The sequence below is a fragment of the Lynx rufus genome, unplaced genomic scaffold, assembly GCF_022079265.1.
Source record: "Lynx rufus isolate CCGP_SWC_20201006 ecotype Redwood Valley unplaced genomic scaffold, mLynRuf1.p SCAF_12, whole genome shotgun sequence".
Taxonomy (NCBI): domain Eukaryota; kingdom Metazoa; phylum Chordata; class Mammalia; order Carnivora; family Felidae; genus Lynx; species Lynx rufus.
This window is the reverse complement of record NW_025814826.1, coordinates 8,426,865-8,442,108: the sequence shown is the minus strand read 5'-3', so window position 1 is coordinate 8,442,108 and position 15,244 is coordinate 8,426,865. Positions and strand designations below refer to the sequence as shown.

The window sequence follows — 15,244 nt, the reverse complement described above, 5'->3', positions numbered from 1 at the left end:
GGGGGACTAAGGAACGTACTCCTGAAATCATGTGGCACTATATGCTAACTAATTTGGATGCAAATTTAAAAAAATAAAAAATAAAACAAGTTTAAATAAATAAATAAATAAATAACATACTCTTGGTACATAAATTACCTTATAAACTGAATCTCAGATCAGCAATACAGAAGGTAGACAAGTGAACAAAATATTGCATTATTTAGGTTTTTAATTTTTTTATTTTAAGAAAATGAACAGCCAGGAATCATTTTATTCTTGCTGTGGAAAAATTATCATGAATTATTTAGATTTAATTGCAGCGGGACAAATTGCGTTTCTGTATGGTTTAGATACGACGTAACTTTGGAAAGCTAAATAAGCTTACAGATTGCTGAAACTTTTACATTAACTGAGTTTAATTTTCACAATACCAGCTGTTTTTATGGCTTACATAATTACTGAACAATTTTTCAAAAATCATTTAAAATGAATGAAAAACAAAGGTCTCCACTATCTATGAAATAAGTAAAATATCAGTTAGAACACTTACCTTGTTCAAGAAAAAGGCTAAGGGCTTAATCATTATTGTCTACTCTTTTCAGATGACTTGAGAAAATGAATTCGCTTGGAATTATTTCAATTTTGCTAGCAAATATTGTACTACTTATTCACTAGCCTTAAATCTTAAACTCCTATCCCAAATCTTAATAATCCAGAGTTGAAAGCTTTCCATCTTGACACTGGATAGAGCTTCCTGAGGCCCCTGATTAAGATGGGCAACCAGTAGCAACTGCTTAGCCTTGACAGGCCCACCCATCAATCCCGTTCCAGCTGCACCTTCATTTTGATTTGCAACAATGATAACACAGACCTGGACAAAAAGATCATGAAAAAAAGAACGCTCCCCTAAGAGTTATAATCTTCCTTTGGCAGAAAACCAGGGGGTTTGTTTCTTTAACTGAGAAAGAACCCGCACGGATTCAGTTCCTCTATACAGCCTTGCTTACTGCATTTTTATTTTAATTTTAGATAAAAATGGAAACGGGACTACATGGAAAATTTACAACCAGAGAAAAGATGATGAGAAATATACATGTTTCAGTCTCTTTTCTTCCAGAACTCTTTTACAACTCTGCTTTCTTGGAAGGAATTCATGAGCTGTAATACTTAAGGAGATTCTCATCTGTAGGTTTTAGGATTTTCTTATCTGCCATATTCACAACCCATCCAGGAGCAAGACCAAAGAAAATCTGCCTTGGATCCTTTCGAGTACTAAGCATTTTGAAGAGTTCATCTTTAGTGATATCAGGTAAAATATAGCCATACTTCTTGGCAAGTTCAAGTCTTGCTTCAGGAAATTTGGCAGGATCCGCCAGGTAACCACGATTCTTTGCATCTGTATAATACGGTACCAGTGCCTCGGGCGGAAGCATTCGTTTGGGAATGGGTTGTCCACGCAGAAAGAATGGAACAGGTTTGCACAGAATGTCTGAAAAGGTTTTAAATAAAAAAGATACAAATAGCGGCTATATGTATATGATTTTAATTATTAATGTGCTTAATGTTTATTTTTGATTTTAATTGTCAATGTGCTTAATGTTTATTTTTGAAAGACAGAGAAAGAGGGCAAGTGGGGGAGGGGCAGAAAGAGAGGGGAACAGAGGATCCGAAGCAGGCTCTTGTGCTGATAGCAGAGAACCCAATGCGGGGCTCGAACTCACGAACTGTGAGACCATGACCCAAGCAGAAGCCAGACACTCAACTGACTGAGCCACCCAGGTGCCCTTCTTTTGATTATTAATTTTTAACTACTACCAAGATGGGAACTTCCAAGAACTTTTTATTATTATTATTATTATTATTATTATTATTATTATTAAAAAGACTTGTCTTAAGTAAGCAAATGGAAATACTTCACTTTCCAAAATTTGGATCTTGAAAATCAAAGTTACCTCTGGGTTGCCAACAATGAGTGAATTTCTAAACATGGTATATAATATTGTATGTAAGTCCCATGTTTAAAAACAAAAAACCTGCTCATGACATAGTGACTGCGGAATACTAGAAGCCACACCACGAACAGGAAACCCTAAAACAGAAGACTGAGGTGTCCGAACCACAAGTCAGAGGGCCATGAGGCCTTTCAAATCCTCAAATGGCAGCCAGTAGGAGATGAAGAGGGAGAAAAAAGGGACTGCAGGACATCTTACCCAGGCTTCTTGGATCATAGAAGGCCGTAGTGACGACACCACCATTTCTTTCGATTGCAGCGATGGCTAGTTCTGAAGCCAACTGTACTTCAATATTAACTTTCGCCTTAAAGGTGTCAGCACCCTGCGACATGGCAAAGCAAAGTCTGTTTGTAGGCAGCTCGGCTAACGGTGGAGTATAAAATTATGGCAAGTTTTTTACACTGTGCTTTCTCCTCCAAAATGCCTACAATGTTACAGTAATTCCAACTCTAAATACCTCTGCTTCCAGGTCCTACCAAACAACATTCATTTCTTTTACGTTTGTTTAGGCTATCTTGTTTTACCAACTTTCATTCTCCGTAAGCAAGGACTACGCTTTCATCCTACATATTTAGTAGACAGCAACACAAGCATCCATCCCCAGTATTTCATTAATAGTGGACTGTTTAATCCCGACAACCCCATGACAAAATGATTGCTACACCAACTTCATAGATGGGGACACAAAGCACACAGAGGTTAAGCAACTTGTCAAGATCACACAGCTAGGATTCTAACCCAGGGAGTCCAGTCACAGCATGTGTTTTGTTTTGTTCTTTTTCAGAGCAAGGTTCAATGCTGTGTGTATCCAAACACGAAAGCCATTTTCACAAACATGGAGTCCTAAGTCATGCTGTAGATATCCCTGGGGCCTTTCCTGAGGGTGGGGGCTGTTCCAGGTACAGCAGGAGCTAACGTGGAAGGAGACAATACCGGCAGACATCAGAGGGATCCAAGAAGGGTCAGTTTACCTAATCATCCTTCTTAAACTTGCCATTAGTATAGGGCACCCAGTCCAGAATCAGCTGGCAGCCCATGGCCCATACCAGCCCTACAGTGCCCACAGTGCCCCACATGCCTGCTGTGGGAATCCAGGTTGTGGCCAGCTCGTGGTAGCACAGGCCCAGGAACGTGCCCAGCATCGCAGTGCGGGCCACAGCTCAGGGTGACGCCTGTATTTGTGTTCTTACACACAACATTCTACCATACTGAGATGGATAGAAATTTCTCTTCTTTATCCCTAAGTTAGCAAGAGGCCAAGAAATTTTTAATGATGGGATGAGTGGGCTGGAACCAGTGGAAAAATAAAAATCTGACAACAGAGGTGCCTGGCTGGCTCAGTCAGTAGAGCATGCAACTCTTCATCTTGGGGCTACATCTGAGCCCCCTGTTGTGTGTAGATTAAAAATAAAATCTTAAAAAAAAAAAATCTGGAGCACATGGGTGGCTCAGTCAGTTAAATGACTTTTTTTTTTTTTTAATGTTTATTTATTTTTGAGAGAGACAGAGACAGAATGCAAGTGGGTTAGGGGCAGAGAGAGAGAGGGAGACACAGAATCGGAAACAGGCTCCAGGCTCTGAGCTGTCAGCACAGAGCCCGATGCGGGGCTCGAACTCACGAGCCACGAGGTCATGACCCGAACCGAGGTCAGACGCTCAACCGACTGAGCCACCCAGGAGCCCCTAAATGTCTGACTCTTGATTTTGGCTCAGGTCATGATCTCCCAGTTCATGGGTTCGAGCTCCACATCGGGCTCTGTGCTAACAACACAGAGCCTGCTTGGGATTCTCATGCTCTCTGCCCCTCTGCCCCCATCTCTCTCTCAATAAATAAATAAACCTAAAAAATTAATTAGTTAATTAATTTTTAAAATTTTGACAATATCTGATCTTGGAGGGATCAGCTGCCTCTCAGACAAAAGATTCACTCTGCTTTTACTACTGATTTTATCACAGCCTCTAAAAGGACAAAAAAAGTAAGAACTTTTCCCTAGAATAATCAACACTAAAAAAGGTAGACTTGAACTTCCTAAAGTTCTGGTTTTGGTCATTTTAATTAGGCTGTACTACATTTTACTCTAATTTCAAAACAGATTCTGAATTAAAAGATGGTAGTATTACTATTTTGTGGTAATAGAATTTTTTTTTTGTTATTTTGGTGTGGTTGAATCAGGCTGGCTCCCAATCAAGTTCCTTTTATTAATTATGAAGCTTTAATGTACTTCAAAAACACTCCTTGGGGCGCCTGGGTGGCGCAGTCGGTTAAGCGTCCGACTTCAGCCAGGTCACGATCTCGCGGTCCGGGAGTTCGAGCCCCGCGTCAGGCTCTGGGCTGATGGCTCAGAGCCTGGAGCCTGTTTCCGATTCTGTGTCTCCCTCTCTCTCTCTGCCCCTCCCCCGTTCATGCTCTGTCTCTCTCTGTCCCAAAAATAAATAAAAAAACATTGAAAAAAAAAAAAAAAAACACTCCTTTGGGGTGCCTGGGTGGTTCAGTCAGTTAAGTGTCTGACTCTTGGTTTTGGCTCAGGTCATGATCTCACATGGGATCATGGGATCCCAGGGCTCGTTCGTGGGATTGAGCCCTGCTCAGTGAAGAACCGGTTTGGGATTCTCTATCTCCCTCTGTGTCCCTTCCCCAATCACACTTGCTCTGCCTCTCTCTCAAAATAAATAAACATTAAAAAAAATAGATTCCGGGGCGCCTGGGTGGCTCGGTCGGTTGAGCGTCCGACTTCAGCTCAGGTCATGATCTCACGGTTCGTGAGTTCGAGCCCCACGTCGGGCTCTGGGCTGATGGCTCAGAGCCTGGAGCCTGCTTCCGATTCTGTGTCTCCCTCTCTCTCTCTGCCCCTCCCCCATTCATGCTCTGTCTCTCTCTGTCTCAAAAATAAATAAACATTTAAAAAAAAATTAAAAAAAAAAAAAGATTCCACCCATTCCATCAAGTAAGACACAAATATTCCACCAAATAAGATGCATATTCTCACAGTTTTTTCCATCTATGATACTGGTCTGCATTTTATTAATCAATGGCACCTCTGACTCAATAAAATAAGGTCTTGGGGCGCCTGGGTGGCTCAGTCAGTTAAGCGTCCAACTTCAGCTCAGGTCATGATCTCACAGTTCACGAGTTCAAGTCCCATGTCAGGCTCTGTGCTTACAGCTCAGGGCCTGGAGCCTGCTTCAGATTCTGTCTCTCTCTCAAAAACAAATAAATTTAAATAAATAAATAAATAAATAAATAAATAAGGTCTTGCCATATTATTTGTGAATTTTAATTACTATTCCAAATTGCCCAACTATTTCCTTTTCTTGGGCATTAGAGTTAATTCTGGTGTTTTCAGTATTATAAGTACTATTTTTAGGAATGTCTTTATATCAGTTAAATTTCTTTTTTTGTTATTCCTTGAAAACATATATTCTGAAATTGGTAATTTTGTGCTCTGGATTAATTATTACCATTATTTATTGCAAATCTAAAATCCAGAAAAGGTCAACCAATTTACAGCTACAAATGTAACTGTACTTACTCAACTGTTGCCCTGGTGTAGTTTTCAGGATTATTTTCCTAGTTAATATAGATACATGCCTGAAAGCTGTTGGAATGTGCTGTCTATTGGCTGACAAGGTCACAGATTTTTCCATATTAATTTATATGTATATTCCCTTATATACCCAGAATAGAATACTGAGGCTTAACTGAGTATTTTGTATTTTATTTTCAAATCATTTTATTTGGAAAACTTTTATCCACAAGGTTCATTTTTTCAAAGGAACCTAAAAGATTTTTCCATAAACACATGCCTCCCTCTAGTGGACACTAAGTCACTTACATAGCTGTATTACTGACCTACAAGAAACAAAAGTATTAATGAAGAAATTTAACTGCTTATGAAACTCTTAGCCAATTTCTATAAATAGAAAAAGGTTTTGCTGCAGTTAGAATTAGATTTGATTCTGGGTGCCTGGGTGGCTCAGTCGACTGAGCATCTGACTTCAGCTCAGGTCATGATCTCACAGTTCGTGAGTTCAAGCCCCACATCAGGCTCCCTGCTGTTAGCACCGAGCCTGCTTCAGATCCTCTGTCTCCCTCTCTGCCCCTCACCACCCCCCTCAAAAATGAATACATATTGAAAAAATGAGAAATTAAAAAAAAAAAGAATTGGATTTGATTCATTCCTTGTCTCCATAAAACTAATTATTATGAGCCAGTATTTCCAATACTGAAAATATAGCAATGAACTAAAGTACTTGTCATTACATTTAGACATAGAATTTACATTATAGTGTGAAGAAGAGTATGAAAAAATAAATGCATTACTTGGTAATAAAGGTCAGGTGTTTATACATTCAAAGAAAAATACTTTGCACAGGGTAAAGCAGACAAGAGTATGAGGGGAGGGGAGGGAGGAGTTGTGAGTATTCTTTTATAAAAGGATGTCAGAAAAGATCTCCCAGATATGACATTTTGAGCAGAGAATCAAAGAGAGAGAGCCAGCTGTATCGATACACAGCAGAGCACCCCAGAACCAAGGACAAAGGCCATGCCAACTTCCTCAAACTACAACTGAGTATAACACAGTGTAATGGTTATATGGTAACTCAAAAGAAATAAAAATTGGGGGGGGGGGTGCCTGGGTGGCTCAGCCAGTTAAGTGTCCAACTCTTGATTTCAGCTCAGGTCGTGATCTCGAGGTTCATGGGTTCAAGAGCCCAGCATTGGGCTCTTCGTTGACAGTGGGGGGCCTGCTTGGGATTCCATCTCCCCCTCTTTCTGCCCCTCTCCTGCCCTCTCTCTCTCAAAATAAATAACCATTTAAAAAAAAAGAAAGAAAGAAAGAAAAATTGGGGCACCTGGGCTGACTTCAGCTCAGGTCATGATCTCACTGTTCGTGAGTCCGAGCCCAGCTTCAGGTGACCTCAAGCCCCACTCCGGGTAAGTTTGAGCCCTGCTCCAGGCTCTGCACACACTCACTCACTCACTCACTCTCACTCTCTCTGTCTCTCTGTCTCTCTCCCTCTCCCTCTCTCTCTGCCCCTCGCTCACTTGCTCTCTCAAAAAATTTTAAATTAATTAATTAAAGAAATAAAAATTAAAAAGGCAGAGTGTTGATTATATGATAATCAGAAATAGCCGCCTATGTGACACCAACAAATCTCATCCAGACTTACCTCCTCCACCAGCTGGACACCATAATCCCTTTTAAGTGGCTGGATGGTCACACCTCTCCCATTGACAAGCTGAGTTAAGTCAATAGGTTGAGTAGGATCCACTCGACCCAAATCAATAAGATATTGCAATCTATTCAGACTCAAAGGCTGATACTGGCGTCTGAAGCTACAAAACAAAGTAACAATTGGAACACTCAAACGGCTCTTCCCGTAAATTCTTCCGATCAACTCAAAGCTTTGTCCTCTATTTTCCTCCCTCGATTTACATGATTTAACAAAAATAAAACCATCCTGGGGCGCCTGGGTGGCGCAGTCGGTTAAGCGTCCGACTTCAGCCAGGTCACGATCTCGCGGTCCGTGAGTTCGAGCCCCGCGTCGGGCTCTGGGCTGATGGCTCAGAGCCTGGAGCCTGTTTCCGATTCTGTGTCTCCCTCTCTCTCTGCCCCTCCCCCGTTCATGCTCTGTCTCTCTCTGTCCCAAAAATAAATAAAAAACGTTGAAAAAAAAATTAAAAAAAAAAATAATAAAAAAATAAAATAAAACCATCCTGAGTGCAACAAAATCACATAATATCGCTTGCTTTTTGGCAATGAAACAGAACCAGAACTTCATTTCACTAAAAATAATTTGCCTAAGCATTTACTTCACTCATTTAAACAAATTTGTCAAATGTGACTTATGCATTAATGGAGCTCAAAGTAACAAGAGGAGTTGTCATTTATTGGGTGACTACAATTGTTCAGGTTTTTACATACATTATTGCTAAGCCTCTAACCAACCACAAGAGCTGGTATTACCATCTCCTTTGCCAGGTCTGAGCATCAAGTCCGGGCTTTTTTCCCCTCCTAATCCAGGCCAAATTTCATTACCAAAAATGATTCAGAGAAACAGCAATAAAAGTTTACCTCAAAGTGAATTTAAATTTCTACCAAGCAATTGTTTTTGTTTTTTGGTGGTTTTTTTTTGGTGACTGTCAGTGAAAATTAGGGATTTTTACTTTAAAAAGCAAAGCAACCTTACCTATGACCTTCATTAAACCCATATTTTGGGATTCGAATGTAAAATGGAGTCTGGCCTCCCTCAAAACCCAGTCTGGGCCGGGTTCCTCTCTGCCGCTCTCCCTTATGGCCTCTGCCACATTTTCGACCTCTTCTCTGACCTCTTCGCCGTCTTTCCTACAAGGAAAAGAAACGCCATTCATTTATCCAATCAACCAGTACTAACAGCTAACACTATGTGCCAAGCTCTGTTCCAACTGCTCTAACCTCCGCTTTTAAGTTAGCATCCTTGCCTCTGTAAATGTAGTGAATTCTTGTAACCAAAGTCCAAATTGTGTTTCAAAGGAAAAGTTCCAAGGACGGAATGGAGGTAAGGACTCTAGGATAGGCTGGAAATGAAAAAAATCCTAGAGTCGAACATCCACAACAAACAAGGTTTACACGGTATTTAAGAACACTTATTTTGTAATTAATTGTAAACACATAATCGTTACCCATGTGTATTATTTAAACCTTAATTTGTAAAGAAAGTATTTTTTTCCCAAATTAACTTCCTGTCACTTCGTGAAAACGAACCGATTCTTTAAATAATAGTGTGTTGGCGCTCAGTCCCGGGTTGTGAGTTCCAACCCCACGCTGGGTGGAAACAAAATACTTTTAAAGTTAAATAAATGACGGTATGTCAACTGACAGCTTTTCTAGCTGTATTCAGTGATTTGCAGAAAAGACAACTACCGTAATCAATTCAAATCTTTCCCACGAAAATAAAGTTAACGGGAAAGTAGCTCATCTTAAATCCAACTCTCCTGCGACTTCACGCCTCCGCCGTAATTACAGTATCACGCTTTACCATATGAACCTTATTACGAATTGGGACCGTGTTACGAATTGGGTTCTCCGTGCAGTTGAGAACAAGGGCTCGGCAACCCTACGTTTATCCCAACACCCTCCGCAAAGAGTGCGGGAGAACGATGGCGAGGGACAGGCCGCTTCCATCGCCCCTTCCCCCTGCGCGTCCTCGCACCGCCACCAGCCATTTACCGGTTTCCTGGAGCCTGGATTCGGCTTTAGGTTTGCCAAGCTCACACGTGGAAGGGCCCGGAGCAGGTCCAGAGCCCCTGTCCCACCGCCCTGCAGGGGACCGGCCATGACCCTCACAGCCAAGGCCCTCCAAGGGCGCCCGGGGTCGCCTCGGAGCCCACGTGGTCTCCGGGCGCTGCTTTACGGCCGCGGTCCCGCCCCTGTCGTACCGCAGGAACTGCTGCGCTCTCGGCCGCTGGGCTCGCCGGTGTCCGGGAGAGAACCCTGGTACCGTCCGAAGTTTTGCAACTTAGTCTCTGCTGCTCTACCTCGTTTTCAGGGTTTTAGTTCGCTGGGGGTGTGAGCGTAGTTTGGGAGACCGTGCCCTGACCTCGTCCCTGAGCCTACGACGTTTTCCCCGGCTTTAGAAAAGCGCGTATTGAAAACGCCATGCGTTAGGGAATCTAGGGAGTCCGTGTTTGGTCTGGCACGTTTTGTCGTGTCTTGGCCTCTAAGAAGGAGACAGTGTCTTCCCCGAGCTCCGCGTGGAGCCCAGACCAAAGTAACGGGAGCTAAGCCTTTAGCTTTGAGCTTCGCCTGGCTGCACGCGGTGAGAGACAAAAATAATACCCGGGGTCCAGCTATTAAAATGCCTGGCTCGTACCGACCTGTGAGTAAGACTCAAACTATGCGTTCTCATCCCGGTGTATCTACACTACATTGCTGTGCCTGAGCTGCTGAGATAACTAATTTCGCTTATTGTTTAATGATGTTAGCGCTTGGTTATGTGTCAGGCACGTGTTAAGTCAGCCTTATTCGGTTTATCTAAACAACCAGTCGTAGAGATGTTTTTATTTTTTACAGACCAAGAAGGTAAGGCTTGGCAAGGTCGAGTAGCTGGACCAAGGTCCCACGATAAAAAGCAGAGCCGGGATTCAAACTTCTACCTCCTTACAAAGTAGTATTTTTTATCATATAAAATTGAGTATCTGCAGCACAAAATACATAAGGTTGTTTTCATTCAAAAAATAGCAACTTCCCTATTTTTGCCTTGAAGGGATGTAATGTCAAAGACCATGTTCCCTCCTTTTGTTTTATTCTTTTTACATTTCACTGTCTTGCTATGGAGTTGTTCTTCCTGGTTGCTATTAGTTATACAATAGTGAAGTTGAGAAATTTGGGGAGGCGAACTACTTCTATGTTTGACAAAACCTTTCTGAAGTTATTTTGAATGAAATATAAAAGAAAGAAGATGCATCCATTTATTTAAGCATATTTATGAGCACGTCACTAACTTGTTACTGAGAAATATACAAAGATGAAATCAAATAGGATCTTGCTCCCAGGTTTTTTGTTTTTTTTTTTTTTTGAAATCTACAACAGGAAATTTGTCAAAATTGAGGGTTTTTTTTTTTTTAAGATTGTATTTCTTTTTTAAGATTTCCTTTTAAGATCATCTTTTTTTTTTGTTTGTTTATTTACTTCTTTTGAGACAGAGAGTGAGCAAGCACACGAGCCGGTGAAGGAGAGGCTGAGAGAGGAGAGAGAGAATCCCAAGCAGGCTGCACACTGTCAGCATAGAGCCTACTGCAGGGCTCCAACTCAACCCTGAGATGACCTGAGATGAGATCAAGGGTTTGATGGTCAGCTGACTGAGCCCCCCAGGCACCCCTGAAGTCTTTATTTTTAAGTAATCCCTACACCCAGTGGGGCTCAAATCCACGCCCTGGAGATCAAGAATCGCTTGCTCCACCAACTGAGCCAGTCAGGAGCCCCAAAATTGAGTGTTTTTTAAAAAGTAAAAAAAAAAAAAAAAAAAAAAGTAGGTCTCTTGTAGACCTAACAGCACAAATAGAAGAAAAATACAAATATGAGCTCTCTAAAACAATATAAAATACTCTATTGGGAAGTACAAAAGAAAATACAGAAAACAATAGAAACTAGTTCCTGACTTTAAGGGTTTCAATTCGATATATTTCATCATCTTTTTGTTAGAAATTTCATACTTCTGGGAAGAAAATTGCAAAATATACTGCAGAAAGATTCACAACTTTTTTTTTCTCTGCCTAGAAAATCGTTGCTTGAATTAAGTAGTGAATTTCTGGGTGAGTGTTAATACTAATAACATTTTTAAACATATGATAATTTTTATTGAATAAATGAGATACAGGAAATATAAAACAGTGTGCTGTACTTCCTGGAAGTAGATGTTTTTAGTCATGTAGGTGATATAATGTTATTGGGGCACATTAGTTAATAACAGTGGAAATAATTGTCGTAAATTGTAGGCTATATGTTTGTTTATCCCATATCCAACATGTTGAGGAAGCATATAAAACTCTCAATGTGATGAGTATCATCGTGTTGTGAAAATGTAAATTAAGGTTGTGTAATAAATAGGTCATTAATCCTTATCTTAAGCCTGTGTAAGGTTTACATCATCATTATTGTATGATAATATTTATTTAGCACCCACATGATTGGGGTATTGCAGTAATATATATTAAACACCCACAAGATTGAGGTGTTGCACTATACCCTGTTTAAATCATTGAGAAGACTTTGTAATAAAATATTTCAGGGGGGTGTGGGTGGCTCAGTCAGTCAAGCCTCCAACTCTTGATTTTGGCTCAGGTCCTGATCTCATGGTTCATGAGTTCAAGCCCCATGTTGGCCCCTGTGCTGGCAGTGAGGAGCCTGCTTGGGATTCTCTCTCTCTCCCTTTGCTCCTCCCCTGCTTGCGGACTCTCTCTCAAAATAAATAAATAAACTTTAAAAAAAAAAGTCTTCATAAAAAGAAAACATTTCAGTGACTGCTTAAGGTCCATCCTGATTCCAGTCCCAGTTAATAATGACTACTGCATCATTATATAAAAAGAATGAAATGAATCCTGTAAAGGTGGTATAATTTGAAATTCCTTGGGAAGTCCTCTTTCTCACACACTCCTAAATAATCTTTTGCCACTTATCCAAGGACCCTAACGGTCCATCAACATAGATTAATTCCTTTGAACTCATTTAAAATGAAAATTCTCAGGGTGCGGGGTAGCTCAGTCGGTTAAGCATCTGACTTTAGCTCAGGTCATGATCTCTCAGTTAGTGAGTTACAGCCCCGTGTCAGACTCTATGCTGACAGCTCAGAGTGTGGAGCCTGCTTCAAATTCTGTGTCTCCCTCTCTCTGCTCCTCCCTTGCTCGTTCTCTCTTTCTCTCAAAAACAAACATTAAAAAAAAAAATTTTTTTTAATGAAAATTCTCAAAGTGGGTAGAGAATGAGAGTTGGGGACGTGAAAATAAAGGGATAATTTTATCATATAAGGCAGTTTACATGAACCATAATAAAATACACTAGGAAGAGGCTAATCAACTTACCCCTCTGTTTCTGAGATTAAAAAGCAACAAAACAAAAACATGCACATAAACTCTCCTCCTAAATGAGATCACACATTAAAGAATATTTCGGCAGGGATGGGAACAAGAGGAAAAGAATTTCAGTTATTAGATTATTACTGACTTTTTCTGTGACCCAAGAACAAGTCATTTTTAGAGTGCAACCAAGAACAGGCTTATTTTGTGTTTATCAAAGTTGAGAATTGGAAAACAACTAGAGATGAGAGTTTCCTTAGTGAAAAGAGGAGGAACCCAGGTGCAGGAGAGCAGTAAATCCCTTTGATACTGGGAAAAAACAATACCAAGAGGGCATGGGAAGGGGATGGAAATAAATGTCACCCTGATAAAACCTACCTAGTTTTATCAAAGATTGGCCCTGACTTATAGGTCTTCATTTATACTTGAATAGTTTTTGTTTTAATTTTATTAAAGTATAGTAATGCATTCATTTGTTTGGAGAAAAATCAAATAGTACAGAAGAGTCTCATGAGAAACAGTTTTCCATAGGCAATCAACTTTTAACTTTCGTTTTTATTTCATCAGGTGAGTACCTCTATATTTATAAATTAAACTATCTCTACCACTAATTGTTTTATTAATTTTTGACATTGTATATTCACTTGTCTTAAGATAGATGAAGATTTAGATAATTTAAACTATTTCCTAGTATTTTAGTTTTCTCTATGGTAACTGTTTTTCAAATAATGTGAGTACTTTAAATATCTATCTCTTGAATTGTCAATTGTCAAAAGCATACAGAAACTCCTCACTCTGTGTAAGAAGAAGGCATTGACTCATCTAACCTCTCACACTTTTTGGCCCCTTCTACTTACAACATCTTTTAGCTATATATTTATATATATATATATATTTTTTTTTTTTAACATTGTCATGGATATAAATAAGAAGCTACAACAATTACTGTATCTGCTCTCTCTCTCTAGAGCAATTTTCAGTGTTTCTCTTTCCTGCCCATAAAGAACTAGCTGTCAGGCTAACAAGCTTTCTTTAAATTCAAGATCACAGGGGCGCCTGGGAGGCTCAGTCGGTTGAGCGTCCAACTTCGGCTCAGGTCATGATCTCATAGTCTGTGAGTTCGAGCCCCACATCGGGCTCCGTGCTGACAGCTCAGAGCCTGGAGCCTGTTTCGGATTCTGTGTCTTCCTCTCTCTCTGACCTTCCCCCGTTCATGCTCTGTCTCTCTCTGTCTCAAAAATAAATAAACGTTAATAAAAAAAACAAAAAAATTTAAATTCAAGATCACAGACCCCAAATTGGTCATCCTATTCCAGTGTCCCAGAATACTTACTTTTTCACTCTCCACAATGACTACTTTGTATCTTCCTTCTCAGCCAATGATTTTCCTTTCTACTTTACAAAAAGAACTCATGAGCTCAGGCATTTTCCCACATCCCACCATTAAATGTACAATCCTTCCCATCATTGCATGTATTCTCTATATCCTGTTAAAGACAAGGAAGTGGCTTCCTCCTGCTAATGGTCAGTCTTTCCAACTGTGATCTGGACTTCCATGCCTCCTACCTGCTTAAGGATTTTGTTGTTTTGAATATCCCCTATCTTTCCCACATCAGCATCATCAATCTCTCCTCATGCCAGGTGGTCTCATGAGCGTATAAAAACACATGACTAGCATTGATTAAAAAAAAACTATACCACTTTTCTTTATCCCATCATCCCTCCACATGCCTTCACCTGTATCCATCTTTCTGCTTGCTCTCCTAGCAAAACTCCTCAAAAGAGTTCTATGTAGGCTATCTCTGTTTCCTCTTCTTTAATCCTATGTTTTCCTATGAATAACCTCCATGTTGCCAATTCTGATAAGAAATGCAAATCAAAACCACAATGAGGTATTGCCTCACAAATGTTAGAATGACTACTGCCAAAACAAAACAAAACAAAAGATAATAAGTATCGGTAGGGATGTGACGAAATTGGAACCCTGTACGCTGTTCCTGTTCATGGGAATGTAAAATGGCGCAGGCACTTTGGAAGACAGTATACAGATTCTTCAAAGAATTAAAAACAGAACCGCCATATGATCCAGCAATTCCACTTTTGGGTATATACCCAAAAGAATTGGAATCAGGATCTCGAAGAGATATCTCCTATGTTTATTGCAGCACTATTCACAATAGCCAAGATCTGGAAACTGCCCAAATATCCAATGTAAGACAAATGGATATAGAAAATGTGGGATATTGAAACTAATGTAACATTGTGTGTCAATTATATTCAAAATTTTTAGAATATGTGGGCTATACATATAATTAGATATTATTCAAACTTAAAAATTAAGGAAATGCTATCATTTTTGACAAGATGGATGGACTCGGAAGACATTATGTTAAGTGAAATAAATCAGTCACAGAAGGACAAATACTGCATGATTCCTCCTCTATAATGTATCTAAAATAGTCAAATAAGCAGAAAATAGATTGGTGGTTGCCAGGAGATTGGAGTGAGTTTGATAGGAGTTGAGATGGGAGAGTTGTTTGATGGGTATAAAGTCTCAGTTTTGCAGGATGAGTATGTTCTGGAGATCTACAACATTCAACACTCTGTTGTTAACAGTGTGGTATTACGCACTTGTTAAGAGGGTAAATCTTATGTTCAATATTCTTACCACAAACAAAAAGCCAGGGGACAAAGG

General features: G+C 40.0%; 2 protein-coding genes across 2 annotated transcripts; both read right to left on the bottom strand.

Annotated features, from left to right (window-relative positions):
• Window positions 1-380: 380 nt before the first annotated feature.
• On the bottom strand, window positions 381-9,359 carry MRPL15 (mitochondrial ribosomal protein L15). Its single transcript, XM_047073727.1, has 5 exons — window positions 9,206-9,359; window positions 8,187-8,341; window positions 7,167-7,332; window positions 2,193-2,316; window positions 381-1,471 (listed from the first exon to the last, which is right to left on the bottom strand). Exons 1-5 carry the CDS (start codon window positions 9,311-9,313, stop codon window positions 1,134-1,136), a joined length of 891 nt encoding a protein of 296 aa, XP_046929683.1. The 5' UTR covers window positions 9,314-9,359; the 3' UTR covers window positions 381-1,133.
• On the bottom strand, window positions 2,841-3,258 carry LOC124507647 (cytochrome b-c1 complex subunit 10-like). The gene has a single exon (XM_047073930.1). It carries the CDS (start codon window positions 3,134-3,136, stop codon window positions 2,966-2,968), a length of 171 nt encoding a protein of 56 aa, XP_046929886.1. The 5' UTR covers window positions 3,137-3,258; the 3' UTR covers window positions 2,841-2,965.
• Window positions 9,360-15,244: the final 5,885 nt, after the last annotated feature.